We start from the raw sequence: 17,187 nt of genomic DNA, 5'->3' as shown, positions 1-17,187 counted from the left end.
GTGTTGAAATCAGATGGTTTACGCGTCAGATTTCTGAAGTTTTTAATGAGAAGCTACATTTGTCATTCTAAATATGGTTCTCGTATCAAAACTGATGATGAAGATGTCACTGATGCCAAAAGTTTGTCAAGTAATATAAAACTCAAACAACGATTGCTCACGAGGAGGAGCACATGAAGAAGAACTTGCATTCTCAGTATTATGTAACAACTGTCTCCAGAGTCAATGACAACATGATTGACACTGACTGGTCATTCAAATAGGTAGCTGTTGTGACCAACACACTGAAGGCAGAATCAGAAGGTTTTATGATAGCTTTACAAGACCAAGTCGTAGCCACTAGATCTCAGACTGCATTGATTCGCGGAAATCAAAATCCTACAGTCTGTAGAAAATGTAGCTTGTTCACAGAAACAGTTCCTCAGATTGAGTCGGGATGCTAAGTCTTGTTCCGAACCAGTATATGCGTCGACACAATAATGCTCTAAAAGTCTCGTTCTATCATCTTTGCTACCGCTTCAAACTGCATTCAGAACATAAATCCTAGTATAACGCCGTTCCACCATAGTCTCGCGTAGCCAGACCATCTCCGCCTACATCCTTCCGGCGAGAGACCACCAGTCTCAGACGATTTGTGTGGAATGTGCCTAGCTGTTCAGACTATCAACAGGATAGAGGCTAACAAGCTAGACATTATTCTCTTTCACAAAGCAAAGAAAGATATTTATGTCATTGAGTTAAAGTAAAGTAGTGTGGTTACTTATAGAGTGCAAAATGATGATTCATATGATACTGCAAAACTAGGCAATACTAAGACTGTAACAATTATTGTCGCGGCAGCCAACAAGCAGAATGCTACCATCCATTATGACAGGTGAAGAAAACACTTCACCAGGCAACTGATATTGAGTCAAAATAACTCCATCACCAATTCTTACCATGAATATTGTTCCAACAGAGCTGACAAAACACGACATTGGATTAAGTTCTGTACAGCCACTTCTTGAACTATTCTTTCTTGATGAGAAAGCAAATGGGGTTGCATAAATAGGACCATTTGTAAGGCAATACCACAGTAGTTGCCCATGTGGGCACAAGCAATATCCCTTGTGACTGTGTGACCCAATCAGAATCACCTTACATGTTTCTGAATGTATTCCATTGCAATCTTGACACATTTGTAGTAGCTCACTTATTGAGGCCTTTGAAACTGGCAATACACATGGAGTAGAAAACACAGGGCCTTCAGTATTAAATTTCCATATCTTATCAGCAGCAATACATTAGAAAACAGAATGGCTATAATACCAGGCAATCTTACCAATTTTCCATTCATGCCCAAACAGTAAATAAACCCATCAACGCACCCGATACAAACGTTATGCTCTTGTGTAACACATGGCGATGAAAACAATGATTTTGGGCAGTTGTAAGTCCATACTATTGACTGTTTGACCTAAAGTCACAAAATGATAACTAATATAATATACACCTAGTACTGCTACACACACACACACACACACACACACACACACACACACACACACACACACACACACACACACACACACACACACACACACACACACACACACACACACACACAATGGTATGCTAAAAAGGCTTGGAACTGACCAGGTCAACACAAACAACATGTCCACTTAAGGTCGCAGCATAGAGGAAGCGCATTATCATATCAATAGCAGGAGAAGCAAAGCATGATCCACCACCACAATGCAATTTTGAAATGCACCTTTTCCCCTAAATGTTTAATAAAATCATATCATAGCATAAAATTGTGCTTTTACAGCTAAACACTGACTACCTCCAGATCCACTGCATACAAATAATGATCATGGGAGCCAAACCAAATATATCCAGTATAAGGGTCAGTACAAGGTGAACTTTTCACAGTATCACCGGTTACAAATTTCCAGTACAATTGACCTGAGTCTGCATGATAAACGTACAAACAACCATCATAGCAACCTAGTGCCAAAAGAAACATTAGACAACTATATAATTATCTTCTAGTGCTGTGCCCTTTCCTTACCAACAGCAACATATTCACCACAAGCAGACAATACCGCTGAGGATTCGATTCTGTCAGGAAGTTCAGTTTGCCACACAACAACACCAGTGTCTACATCAATGGCTGTAAACAGATAGGAATGGGAACCAATAAACACAAGGCTCCTACTCATACAAAAGATGAGATACAACCACAAACAGCAAACCAAGTGGTCTCCACCTGATTCCCAATGCTAGCAAGGGTGATGCATCAACACATTTACCAACATCTACTCTCCAAAGATGTGAGACCCTCATGTCACAAGTAATCTCATTGCTAAGATATTCACTGCCATCACAGCACTGACTACTGTCCACAGCCATCGAAATATGCTGAATGCAGCTACCTCGTCGCAAGTAAGCTGAGAACATTCCATTACATTTATGACTGTCTCTCAAATAGTGTAACACTGACATCTTGGGCACTTTACTCAAATGAGGAAATTCAACATCCGTCCCACTACTAATCGTCTTATCATCCTTACTGTCCTGTTCTGGAGATTGTGAACTTTGTTGAAGTAATCTTTTCATTACATAGTCTTCCAAGTAAGAGAACGGATTGTGTAAGATTATCTCAATCAAATCTTGAGCCTCAAATCCAAATACGGTCTGTTTAATCTGTTCTGCCAGTTCAACTGCAGCAACAGATGTACCACCGGCAGCTAGAAAAGTCAATTCCTTTAATTCTGCATCAGTTCTTTGACATAAAGCAGACAAGCGAATACCATTCTACACATAAAAGTAAAGTGTCCGTGATTAGCATGCCACCATCTCACTCATTGTTCAGCTCCAATTGTGAATGTGTGGAAAAAATCTACACTATACACGTACAACATACATTTAAACTACACTATGAATGCACTGAAGCAATAACCACTTGGACCAACATAACCATTAGCATATCATCTGCATACAACTGTTGCATAGTTTTCACAATAAGCTATATACGCATCAGTACTGTACCAAACTTCCATAAAGGTTAATTTATGCTTTTTCTTTGTCGGACCAAAGACTAATTGTAGAGCAAATAGCATTATGCTATACATTGATTACCAACTTGTTTATAATGTACAACTTCAGCATTTCAAAGAATAAGCACAATTCAACTGTATTGTACAATATTTGATATGATAGTAAATTCACACCAGTGTGCAATTCCTATTCCCTAGTTTGGCTGGTGAAACATCTTTTCATGTCTAGAAAACACAACACTATACTTACAGTGAATTTGTCTCCAGTACAAGTAGAGTGACTACTGTGTCTTTTGCCTGACAGTCAGTGAATATACAGTCCTGATGTCTGTAGCAATGGTTGCAACTTCATTCATACACTGTCACAATTAATATAGCATAAAACATTAAAAAACAATACACAGAATGCCCTTTCATTTCTCCCCTTAATTAATTAAAATGTACAAGTAGGGTAACACTTGTGTTTGTGATTGGCATAAATATGTAAATCTTCACCTACACTAACAGCAGTAGGAACAACAACACAATAACCATCATAACTACTGCATACTGATACACAGTCAAACTGCAACGCGGAACTCTTCTAATATACAGTATAACACATACATGTATAGTACGGTAACAGATCACACAAACTATTGGGACAACAGAGTCCACCTCCCCTTCTATTAAGTTAATCGAAGTGTCTACCGGTATATGCTTTACTCTTTCCTTCTTTAGTAAGACACATTAAACCAAAATGGTACAGAAATTACAAGACTAATGACAAACATGATAGACATTAAATACCTTCCATAGCAACAACAAATTTCCTTTAACTGCTGAATCAACATCCTGGCATGAAGACCTGTCTGCCAAAACAGATCTAGCAGGCCTGACAAGGACCTGATTATTACTCTGAGTTAAAGATAGCATAGCTTCCCGATCAACCTTCCCTACAAATGAAACAGTAAGTTCACAAATCACCCAACAAAAAGTAAATTTATAACCATGTGCAGTCAATGGTAGTTTGTCAACAATGCAGACTTCACTAAGACTAATAAACAAAGGCAAGCAATCTTGAGCCATCTGCTTAATAATGCTGCTGTCCACTACATCTTTTGACGTACGAAAATCTGAATTCAGCACAACACACACTAGTAAGGAACATTGGCGTGAAGCAGTAGATCTGACAAGTAATTTGCAACTCTGAATAGCAGGCAGCTCACACAAAGTCTAAAAAATAGTAAGCAAAACACCATTCCACACCATAATGAAGTAAATGTACCGTTTCCAAATTTTCCAGGTTAACTCTGCGTCCATTGATTTTTACTTGGTTATCTTTCCTGCCCACATAATACAAAGTTTTTCCCTCGCAAATAAAAACAATGTCTCCAGATAAACGCATTGTCCCATTTACTATAACTTGTTCATCATTTAGCAAGCAAACTCTCTTCTCTCCACCTGCAACAATACAAATTCCACTCTTGTGATGAGACAAGTAACTGACACAATTCTACCTATCCATAGCTCTCCTTCACCACTGCTTATCTTTACTTTTCCTTTTCTTACTTCCAGCAGGGTGTCAGTCAAAGGAAAACCAAGAGGAACATTACATGACACTGTAGACTTGCTGTCTAGTACACGTCTCTTTCTGAAAAACTCCAAATCTTCATTTGTCAATTCATAGCATGTTGCCCAACTGGACACTTCAGTAATCCCGTACAGATTAAATATACGAGTCTTGTTCTATAATGTAAATCATGAATCCCAATAACCATTGCTAAATACTCAAACAACCAAACTGACATCAGAATGCTTCCAATGACATAATGTTGCCAAGGTTGGGCATTGTTCTCCTCCAAAAGCAACTACACGAAGCTTTGAACCAATTCCAAGCAACTACATCAACATACTGTTATTACATAAGCACATACTGCTATAAACATTCTGTTCTCATCCACACAATGCACACACGACAACAAAAACAAACAAATGAGCAAAAAACTAACTTCACCCACTAACTTTCTATTCCATAAATAAATGAGTAGTCTCGTATAGCCAGACCCTTTCCCGCCACCTCATACTTCCAGGCACACAGCGGGAAAGGGTCTGGCTACTCGAAACTGATGAATGAGATGGCAAGTTAACATCCCTTTATTAATTTAATTTCCATGCAAAATCTGTGTTAATTTACATGCAAAGGAAAGGGTCTGGATATAAACCAATTGAAACCTACTAATTTGTTCATTCTTATAATCAATCATTCACCTATTCATTGTTTGTCTCTTGATTTGTCTATTCATTTATGTGCTAATTGTATTCTTATTTCATCATTACTTTAACTTCATCACAGTAAAGCCACAACAATTAACCAATAGTAAATAAAAAATAGCAATGCCAGTTCGAAGACTTCATTCACATTAGAAACAGAGCAAAAGCAACAATCTAACAACTTCCCTGACTGTTCAGAAGAGCATTAATTACAGTTGCTTGTAGTACCTCTATAGCCATATGAACAGTAGACTAAGTACACACACACACGTGTGCGCACAAGCGCAAGCGTGCACGTGCGCACTCACTCACTCACTCACTCACTCACTCACACATGCATGCACGCACGCACGCACACACACACACACACACACACACACACACACACACACACACACACACACACACACACACACAAATGAACAAAGTGGACAAATGTCAAGCCCTCCATGTTATTCGTGAATGACGTCAACCTTAAGGTCAGTTGCGGAGATAGCTCCCCTGCCTCTAGAGACAGGGCCTCCTTGTGTTACGTGGAGGCTTAGGGCCAGCACAATAATCCACCTGAAGCTTGGCTGGAGTCTTCCAGGGGCACTAACAATGGCACAGCTGGGACTGGACACCAAGGCCCATAAGAACCCGTCTGCTGCATAATGTCACTGCCAAGCAAGCGATCGTGACCACCCCAGTCAATGACCACGTACAGTGTACTCATTTATACTCCTGAGTCACGAGAAGCAATTGGATGTAAGTTTCTTGCTTAAGGAAATTATGCCATAACTCGCCATCAGTGTGACTTGAACCTGTGACCCTGCAAGGTCCCGGAAGTTTTCATTCTCCAAATGCACTCTAACCAATTGAGCTACAGCACCACACACACGCACGCATGCACGCATGCACGCACGCATGCACACACGCACGCACACACACACACACACACACACACACACACACACACACACACACACACACACACACGCACATGCACGCACACACACCAAAAAGTACACTACATCTGTATTTTAACAATACCATAAATGTAGACAGAAAACATGCATAACAATACCATAAATGTAGACAGAGAACGTGCATAACTACCATAAATGTAGACAGAGAACATGCAAATGCTGCATCAGATGCACACTTCAGAATTTACTGAGCAAGAATCCCTAACTAAAAGCATTCCTGAGTCTCTGGTTCCAAGCAACCATGTCTGTATGGGGACCCTGCATTCACTTAACATTAAAATTGCAATCCAATAAACTATAGCATACCTTGTTAACTATATAACTCTGGTCAAACCGATTAAACAAAGCCGGAGTTGCCTAAAACAACATTACAATTATTGCCAACATACATGACAAGTCAAAGCTCGATTCACCTGGATTACAGTCACTTTATGTCTGGTGATCACATCTGCTAAGTGTTTGGGAGCAGCTTTTACCTCATCAGGTACAATCAGTAAACATGCTCCTCTTGATAGAGTCATAAACATCTATGTACATGAACCAAAATCACAATTTAGCTTGAGCTCATACAACCATTTGTAATTTTCATTGCTTCAAACAAACCTATGATAATACTGACAGAAATACTCCAATATTCCCAGATCAAATAACCTACCATATCTACGTCCATTCTGACAACCCTACTACCAATATTTGAATGCCGTTGTTTAAGTAAACTATAAATTGTTCAGAAGCAATATTTCAACTACTTCAAAGCAACAAATTTCCTCAAAACAGTAGTTTCGAAAACATTATTCAAAACAATACTACTACTACTAGAATATTACAATACCAACTCTACCATGCTCAGAAAGCTCATGCTCACAATAGTTGAAAGGATATTTCCACTGAGAAAAATGTGAAATATTTCTGTCTACATGATAGTCTTCATACCAACCATCATTACATTTTAGAATAAATCTTCAAAACTTACCTCAACAACACTTGGATCAAACGTGTATGGAGCGCACATCAGAACAACATCATCACACTGAATAGAAAATTTCTCCCTACAAAACAACCAATAATGTGAAATAAGAAATGTAATTCTTAGCAAGGTTGCACTTGAATTGTCAGTCTCATTCAGTATCCAAAAACATGTTCCCAGCTATTAGGGGGAGGTGGAAGTGGGAGCAAAAGCAGAAAGGGCACAATTGTGTAATGTATTTCTGTTACAACCACAACTAACGTACTCAATACAACTCAACATCTAGAACATTCTAGAACGAACACCAAAGACTATCTTGTATGTCCAGGAACCTTAGCCAACCCACTACACTATCCCCCCTCAACTAAAACAGATTACGATGTCCAACTACCGTATCTGTCAGGTAGCTGACCCTTGTTGACACGGCTGCTCCTGCGCACGATGGCTTCTGGTGGTTCTGAATCCGACTCACTGTCAGAAGAGGTAAGTGATGTAGTGTCATTTATTGCAACGACATCTCAAACCCTAGATTTAGTCTGAACCGGAGGCGCAGCTGTAGTAACAGCAGTAGCTCTTCCTCTTTCTCCTGAATACCCGAGTGATATGACTGCAACTGATTGATATGGACCTTCCTACTGTCTAAACCAATCGTCACCATATAGTATCTTCACCTCAAGACCTTACTAATTCAACCAATCTTCCATTCCTTGGATTGGACTCCATGGCAAACTAAGACCCAATCACCTCCCTGAAATTCATCTCTGTCTCGAGCCGTTAGGTCATGGACAGTCTTTTGCTTCTCTTGAGACTCCCGCACCCTGTTCTGCAATTTGCCATCTAATTTCCTTGGGGTGGGAGGAAGCAACAAGTTGAATTGACATCTGAGATCTCTATTTAATAACAGTCTTGCTGGTGAATTCCCTGTCGCTGTATGAATAGTGTTCCAATAAACCGCCAGAAAATCCATAACAACTTCATCAAGAGTAGCTCTCGGAGCGGTCATTCCTTTTCGAACGGACTGCTTAAATGATTGTACAAACCGTTCGACTTGGCCATTGCTCCTCGGGTGATAGGGCGGAGACAACATGTGTAATATACCCTGTTGTTTTCAAACCTGTTTAAATTCTGCAGAAACAAATTGCGGGCCGTTATCTGTCACCACTTGTTTGGAAACACCAAAGCGAGCAAAAAGCTCCCTGAGACATGAGATAGTCCGACAAGCTGATGTAGATCCTATTGACATTTGACGTACTTCAGGCCACTCAGAATGAGCATCAACTACTAGAAGCCACATTTTGTTTTGAAATGGTCCCGCAAAGTCTACATGTAGTTTAAACCACGGACGGTCTGGGAATTCCCATGGATGAAGTGGCACTGTTGGTGGAGAGCACTGGTGTAAGGCACAAGGTTTACAATGCTGCACCATTTCTTTGATGTCCTTGTCTAGTCCTGGCCACCAAATGTAGGGCCGGGCCATGGCCTTCATTCGGTCTGCACCAACATGGGCACGGTGCAACTGTTTTAAAAGCTGCAGTCTGATAGCACTTAAGACAATAATACGTGTTGTCTCTGCATGTTTCAGAACACATCCATCTCTTACAGACAACTGTTGTTGACAAGATGCCAAAGCTTGTATTTGCTTGTCTCTCAGACGTGATGGCTAACCATTATGCATATAGTGAATTACGCGTTGAAGAATGGGATCTGCTTAACATATTCTTGCAGCTCCTGATATTGAATCAAGTCATTTTGAATCAACTAGCATTCTAATTCAGCAACACAGTGCTCAGTGTTTTCCTCTGACCTGCTGAATTCACCAAACTTGTCATCAGAGCTCACAGGGAGACAGGATAAGCAATCAGCATTTCCATGAGAAGCTGAACTTTGATAAACAATCTCATAATCGAACTGAGACAATTGTAAAGCCCAACGCACTAAACAAGAGCTTGAGCGTGTCAGTGTTGTAACCTTTGTAACATCAAAGAGAGAAATAAGAGGTCTGTGATCAGTCCAAAGTTGAAATTTATGACCCAGAAGGTAATGCCTGAATTTCTGTGTTACAAACACTATTGAGAGACCTTCCCTCTCACTTTGGGAATAGTGCCTTTCAGCTGGAGTTAAACATTTAGATGCATACGCTATGGGTCTTTCTCTACGGTCTTCCATGACATGATAAAGACATGCACCCAACCCCTTCTCACTCGCATCACATGATAATCCCAACAGGATGCTCGGGTCATATGTTGCCAGAATTGGTAACGTAACTAGTGCCTGTTTGAGTCTTTCAAATGCAGCTTGCGCATTGGAAGACCAGGCCTAAGGACTGTCTTTCTTTAGCAAATAATTAAGTGGAGAAGTGTATTCAGCCATATGTGGGAAAATTGATTAAAGTAGTTAATCACTCCTAAGAAGGAACGAAGCTCAGCCTCATTTTGTGGGGCATTCATTTGATGAATCGCTCTAGTCTTTTCTTCTGAAGTTCGAACACCGTGATGATCGATAACACGCCCAAGATATGTCACTGAGTCTTGAAAGAAAATACATTTTTGTTTCCTGAGGCGCAGACCTGTTCGTTGAATTTTTTTAGAACATCAGAAAGATTTTGCAAATGTGCTTCTTTAGTTGACCCAGTAGTGATAATGCCATCAAAGAACACTCCCACCCCATCCAAATTGGCCAGCACCTTATCACTCGCTGAAACAGGGCTGGTGCAGGACTGATCCCAAATGGAAGGCGCTTAAACTTAAATAAATCCATATGCATATTATTAATGACTAGATAACGCTGACTGTTGTCATCAATTCTGAGCTGGCTGTAAGCATCAGATAAATCAAGCTTGGAAAATTTCTTTCCACCAGCTAATAACTAAACAAATCAGCTGGATAAGGAACTGGATGCCAAACCACTGACAGAAACTTATTCACTGGTTTCAAGTCTCCACAAATTTGAATTTTTCCTGACCGTTTCATAACGTTGACCATGGGGACTGCACATACCGCAGTATCAACTGGTTCCAATACTCCGCTCTCCACATTCCTTTTTATTTCTTCCTCAATTTTACCTCTACGGTGGATTGAAGGTCTTCAAAATGGATACATCTTGAGGTTAGCGTCTGGGTTTACCTGAATCCCAACTATCTGACTGCAACAGCCTAACTCATCAGCAAAAACTGGTGCATATTTACCTAATATCGCACTCAATCCAAGACATTCATCCTCAGTGGCAGACATGGCTGAAAGACGTATACCATGAGCAATTGCCTTTTCACCCAATGTCTTCAAATATTCGATGCAAATGCCTGACAAACCGACTTCCCTTATCCAGTCCATCCCCAAAAGATTGGATCCAGTGCCATGACGAACATACAACTTTACAAGTGCTTCATAGCCCTGATAACTGATAATAGTGGTAAAAATACCCTTGAACTTCATCAGCCTTCGTGAAGCATTCCGCAAATGTTCTGTACTCATCTTCAATTTCAGCTCCCCAAACCTCTGCCACAATGTTTCTTCTACTAATGACACATCAGCCCCGGTGTCTAACCTGAAAGTCACCCATTGTTTCTGAATCTGCACCTCCACCAAAAGCCTTTGAGAAGTCAATTGAACACTTTCAACTGAGAACACATCCTTGATTACCGACTCAACGTCTTCACATTCTTCTGATGCAGATTCTGAACATAAACTCTGTTCTGCCTGCGCTATTGTTCTTCTTCGACTCTTCTGGTCACAAGATCTGACCTGATAATTCTTTTGAGCTCTAGTTTTCTCTAATAAACGTGCCTTTCCTACACCTCCAGTCCTCTTGAACAAGCACATGCCCTTCTGCTGGCTTTCTCAATCAGGACACGCCCACTGGGAGTGTGTAGCATCTCCGCATATCCAGTAAACACCGGCCCTCCTTCGATTATCGCCATAAAAAACCTATGTAAGACTTCTATGTGATGACCGACATATCCTTTTCTGGGGTAGGGCTGCTCCAGATAGCTACTACACTCTCCTTTGCTCCCTCTATGGTTCGTGCAAAAGTTAAAACTTTATCAAAAGTAAGGGATAACAAATTTTCCTTTTCATACAGTTTCTGTAACATATGCTCGTCAGACAGACCAGCAATAAACACATCTCGAATATGACTCAGGTATTCTAGATTTGAAAACTCACAGTTCGCCGCAATCTGTTTAAGGTAGTCTCGCGTAGCCCGACCATCTCCGCCTACATCTTTCCGGCGAGAGGTAGTCTGGGTATATGCCTATACAATTCTTGTTCTGCGCTCCCCACAAATCATGGGGATAAAGACCTCTTTATAAATAGCAGGAGGTCTAAGTAGGTGTCACGCAATCGCATTCCGCTCATTTCGCTTGTGTTGAATTACAGTCATGCGTGTGAACATACACTAATTAGCTATTCTTTCTTCAATCTGTCGACCTTGAACTACTGTCTTGTTGCATGACGGACGTACGTTTTGTGGCCAAATTGTCCGTGAGGCTGTGCTTCTTCACCGATCGACGTCTGATTTCTATATCTAGTGCTGTGACCTTGTGCGTCTGACATAAGCATGTGACGTGCTTTTGTTTAGTCATGACGCTCTTTCACTGTCCGTTAGTCTTATTCAGTTGCTGCTCGTTTTAGCGTGCTGTTTGAATGTAGAGTGCCGATATAGCGCCTTGTGTTCTTACATGTACTTGTCTGACGTGTCGAGGAACTAAAACGCCTCTCGATCAAGCTGCACGATCATCGCGGCTGTGGGAATTCACGCTTTATTCTGTCTCGTTATTGCGCTACTGTGTTCAACACGCTATTCAAAGTCCACAAGATTGACGAACAAATGTCTTCTCTTTGATTAGTAGGACGTCCTTTAACAGGCATACATCTTTGTTAATTAATTACAATTGTAACTAACCAGTAATTAGCACACGAGAGACGAGCGGAATGCGATTAAGCAACACCTCCTGCTATCTATAAAGAGGTCTTTGTCCCCACGATTCTTGGGGAGCGCAGAACAAGAATGGATTAGGCATATCCCCAGACTATCTCTCGCCGGAAGGATGTAGGCGGAGATGGTCTGGCTACATGAGACTATGTTTAAGGTGGTCTTGCATAAGATTATACAGATTTTTCATCTTGTTGCTGTCTTCTATGCAGACGCACTCTCTCCACTACGGCGTTATGCTTTCGTCAAAAAAAGTCTTCACTTGAGCAATTAATTCGTCCATGGTGAACTGATATCTTTTGGCAATAAGGAATTCTCAAGCCACATTCTTATCCCTTCATCTAGACACTTTGTAAATAGTTGACGCTTGCTAGTCTCATCAATCCTGTAGTCACCCCAGCTAACACAACGTAAAAGACAAAAAAATTCTTTAGCCAACTGTCAAAACGTCGCAGTGAGTCCTCTTCCTCGTCTTCCCTATAATTCTCGAAATCCTTGTAACCAAGCGGTTTTTCAGCCATCTTCGAATCGAACTAGTCGACAGTCACTCACCCCAAAACACAAGGCTATAGTTGTTCACAGCGTCAATTGTAATGTATTTCTGTTACAACCGCAACTAGCGTTCTCAATACAATGCAACGTCTAGAACATTCTAGAATGAAGAAGCACTAGAAGTGCAAACCCTCGGCCGGTATGCACCTTGAAGGTAATTAGTTGCGCTATAACAGAATGGTTTAAACAATACCAATTAACCGCCACGCACAGCGAAAGTATAGAGCAAATACGAAACCAGCTTTTGGTTAGATAGGTACAAAAGAAGCAGCACTGATTTTCAGTGAGCAAAACACGATTTCATGCACCTACAATGTTTTGGGCTTTCAGAAGATGACACTATTGATGGAACAAGCATAATTTTACAACCCCTTTGCTCTCTAGATGTCTAGTTCTTTGTACAACTTCCCTAGGCGTCTGATTGTTTGTGCAGCTTTTGAAGTCATAATGAGCCACTATGGGCGGTTTTAGGCGTGCCATAGGTAACCCCACAGCCAAAACAAAATTAGATGTGGGAAAACATGAATGTTACAAATGTAGCTAGCTTAGGCGTTGTTTCTAAGTCCTAAACCCTCACATAAAACAAAAGAAACAGCTCGCCACCGATTTTCCAGCTCACAACAATCTAGACGTCTGGTTGTTTGTGCAGCTTCTCTAGACATCTGGTTGTTGTCGTAATGGGGGAAAACATGCACGTTTCAAATGTAGATCAGGTTGTTTTAAAGTGCTGGAACAATCCAAATATAACAAGTCGGGTAGCCTCGACGCACCTTACGTGATAAAGATAAAGTAACACGCGTGATCATTGTTCTGTTTGTCGGTGGGCAAGTTACAAATGTAGAGCAAAACAAGCAGCTCACCACTGCTTTTCCAGCTCACAAGAATGTACACGTCTGGTTGTTTCTGCAGCTTGTCTAGGCATCTGTTTGTTTGTATAGCTTCTATATCTTCTCTAGACTTCTGGTTGTTTGTGCAACTTCTCTAGATGCCTGGTAGTTGTCGTAATGGGGGGAAACATGCATGTTACACTGTAGAAATGTAGTTGTTTCGAAGTGCTGGAACAAGCCACATGTTATAAGTCAGAGAGCCTCGACGCTAGGCCAGCTGGCCATCTTCGCCTTACGTGATGAAGTAACAGGTGTGATCATTGTTCTGTTTGTTGGTGGGAAACATATGTTACAAATGGAGAGCAAAACAAGCAGCCCACCACCGATTTTCCAGTTCACAAGAATGTAAAAGTCTCGTTCTCTGTGCAGCTTTTCTAGGCATCTCGTAGTTTGTGCCGCTTCTCTAGCTACTTGTCTGGTTGTTGCCTCGTAGCAGCTACCAAACAAAGAGAGGTGGAGCCTCATGATGACATCACATTCATCTATTGGTCGGTAATGACACCACTTCTCGTCTATTGGTCGGAATAGCTTCATTTGCATCTGTGCTAATCGACTATATATGGTCGGTCAGTCGGTTGCTCGGTCATCAAACGATTACTATACCCTCAGCCCGGAAATCCGGGCCTCGGGTAATGAACCCCAAAGACTATCCCGTATATCCGGGAACCTTAGCTAACCCACTGCAAATTGCCCCTCCAATACTGGACATTAAGTCAAACCAGGAACATCGAATAATTACATCGATATCGTTCTGTATGTATGTGTGCACACTGTACAGTAAGTACACAAATACAGAGACAGTACGTGGTTAGACTTATCATATAAGTTACATTTCAAAGAAATTGCTAGGGACGTGTTTCAGCTAACGATAATAGGGAAAGTCATATTGGATAAGTGTTGCGAGGACTGTTTCCTTTAATCCATCCTGTTGTGATCGTGAACGCTTTTGCTACTGCAGTGACAGACTAATGACAAATGACCTATTTTCAGTTAACATCAAAATGGCAACCGGTCAATTACACTTTTGTTTCCCCCAATCCAACAAACCCTTGACTATGAGCATGTTCACATCGACATCTGGACTACTTGCATGTCTGCTCTTCTGTATACGTCGGTACGTTGTTGCTGCATTTGTAGAAGCATCCAAACATACAACACCACATCAGCAACGATCGGCAGCATGATCTTCTTGTATACTACCTCATGTGCTAAAGTCACATGCAACCACTAAGGCCACTAACGTGGTTGTAATGCTGCTTTTTAGGAGCATTAGAATAGCAGTTACACTAATCATGATTAAGACCAATGTGAACTGTGACACTAACGCAGAACTAATCATTCTTACCCCCATTCTTCCCCCCTGTGAACACCCTCTATGTCTAGTAAGCAGACACTGCTAATGTCAAATGATCACCTGATGTCAATTACATTTGGCACAATGCACTGATGAGGTACTTTAACTGCCTTTGGTCTTCCAGTTGAGCCTGAAGTATGTAATACATATGCAAGCTCCAGGTGATGTCCAGATGTTGCTGCATTGGGGACGTCATGCTCCAAGTAAATCAAAACAAGTCCAGCCGGAAGATGGTCTCCTGCCAAGGGTGACATACCAGTCATAAAGCTTCCAGTAACAAATCCAATGGCTTCAATAAATTCCTGAATAAACAGTTACAGATAATTATAACATCCACCCTGCAAGTGTCATTCAGAGTACTTGGTAGCACCAAATTTTGATGCCTGAAGAAGGTAACAAAATGACAGACTTATTACAAGCAGAATCAATCATTCTTAGCTATAGAAACTACGCTATCTTTACACTAACAGCAATGAACAAACTATTATCGTTTCAGCACCAATTTTACCAAATCAACATCCTAAATGTATGAACACTGTCAGAGCAATATGACATCTGGCTAAACTAATATACAGCATTTCCTTGAAAGAACACTGCCTTGAATAAATGCTGCAGGATCCTGCTATTAACTTGAAATATACGCCGCACCTGGAACGAACGCCACAGGGTAGGTATCTGATATTTATTATACATACTGCAGGCATGCTTGATAAGTGCCTGAACCATCTGAGAAGCACGGCTGAAGAGTAGCAACCCAAGAAGCATTGGGAAATCACTGGGACAGCGACATTTAGGATAGCTTGGATGAGTGGGTAAGACCTTTAGTGTCTGACAATCTGAAGATGCTGTCGTTGTTGCTGTTTGAGTTTGTTCATAAGCAGCTAGACATCAGAAACCGTCATGAGCGCCGCTGCACCTGTATTGTTGCATTTATTGACTGCTAGATGATTGTTTGCTGTTAGATTTATGACTTGTGTTCAATCAATATTAATAGGTTGTGTTATAGAAATGTTCTAAGCAAATAAACATTGCCAAACAAGTAAACGGATGCATATTTGAAACGTCTTTAACGTTTTTTAGTCCAATGCGTCTAGATGCTCTAGATAAAGTTTCGGCATCAGCAACATCAAAATGAGAAAATGATAGGCTCCAGACTGTATCCTCCTTTGGGGCCTCACTTGGTTAATATCTCAAGTAGACAATAGAAATTTAAAAATTCACAACAGCAGATTGTTATAACATTATGTTACCAATGTCAGTGAGCAATATTATTGACTTTCGACAAACTATACAATTTTCATATAGAAAAACATGAATTTAGTAAGTGGCCGAGTCTTCTCATTCCTTCCTATATGAAGACACACTTTGATATCTTATTTACGTTGAGATAATATACACAAACTATTAGTAAAGAAATGTGCAAAGTTTCAAGCAAGACCGTTTAGGCAAATTCAAACTACGACATTTTCCTGACCTAACGCCACGCAGGCATTTATGCTGTCCCGCACTGTAGCAATGGCCTGCAAAGATACCATTGTTCATCTAGCGACAGGTGCAGTTCATGTCTCTTGGCAGCCCATCCAGTTGCAAAAAGGCACTGCTGTCGGACACATCTCTTGTGTTCAACAACATGAAAAAATTATCTCCACAGTGAGATGCTCATCTTACTGTGATACAGAAGCTGCAGTACAGAAGACTATCACGCGCCCAAGTCGTCGATGCGTTCTTAAAGCAATTTAATTGGTCCGATGTAGCCTTGGATTCCATGTAGTTATCTGCCACTGCAGGATATTATATTCACGCACCTTCCCGTATTCTCTTCTGACGTTACTGATGTGGGTCGCACCTCTGTGACACAGCACACTATTCCAATATCGACAGGTCATTGTTTTCACGACTGCATGGATGCCAAAAGGGTAGCATTTAATGAAAACTTAACAGGAGTCACACATTTTCCGGTATCAATTAAAATGTATCATTTTAGACTTGGCTGTCTTTTGAATCCCTCCATCAACAGTAGCCATGCATGCAGTGACCATGTGAGAGCGGTAAGATCACCTAGTCAATCTTTAACTCAACTAAAAGTAACCTTGTCTGGTGTACAACATGCTATAGTTATCTCTAATTGACGGAATCGCTCTTCTATACGTGTTCCAGAAATCAAGTTGACTTCATGATTGATCACTATCTGCATTTTGCCAATTAAAAATTTGAAGATAAATTGCAGTGCATCAAT

The 17,187-nt window shown here is 40.8% G+C and overlaps 1 protein-coding gene across 1 annotated transcript; it reads right to left on the bottom strand.

Moving 5' to 3' along the window:
- Positions 1-575: 575 nt before the first annotated feature.
- Positions 576-15,273, bottom strand: LOC134185595 (beta-alanine-activating enzyme-like). The gene is made up of 15 exons (XM_062653418.1): positions 15,012-15,273; positions 7,236-7,311; positions 6,676-6,789; positions 6,569-6,619; positions 4,830-4,922; positions 4,541-4,769; positions 4,309-4,484; positions 4,031-4,256; positions 3,831-3,976; positions 2,252-2,799; positions 2,054-2,196; positions 1,826-1,989; positions 1,636-1,761; positions 1,322-1,456; positions 576-1,265 (listed from the first exon to the last, which is right to left on the bottom strand). Exons 1-15 carry the CDS (start codon positions 15,212-15,214, stop codon positions 801-803), a joined length of 2,895 nt encoding a protein of 964 aa, XP_062509402.1. The 5' UTR covers positions 15,215-15,273; the 3' UTR covers positions 576-800.
- Between the last annotated feature and the right edge of the window lie 1,914 nt (positions 15,274-17,187).

The sequence above is a fragment of the Corticium candelabrum genome, chromosome 10 (assembly GCF_963422355.1).
Source record: "Corticium candelabrum chromosome 10, ooCorCand1.1, whole genome shotgun sequence".
NCBI classification, from domain to species: Eukaryota; Metazoa; Porifera; class Homoscleromorpha; order Homosclerophorida; family Plakinidae; genus Corticium; species Corticium candelabrum.
Note: the sequence above shows the minus strand (reverse complement) of the source record. Positions and strands in the feature narration are given on the sequence as shown.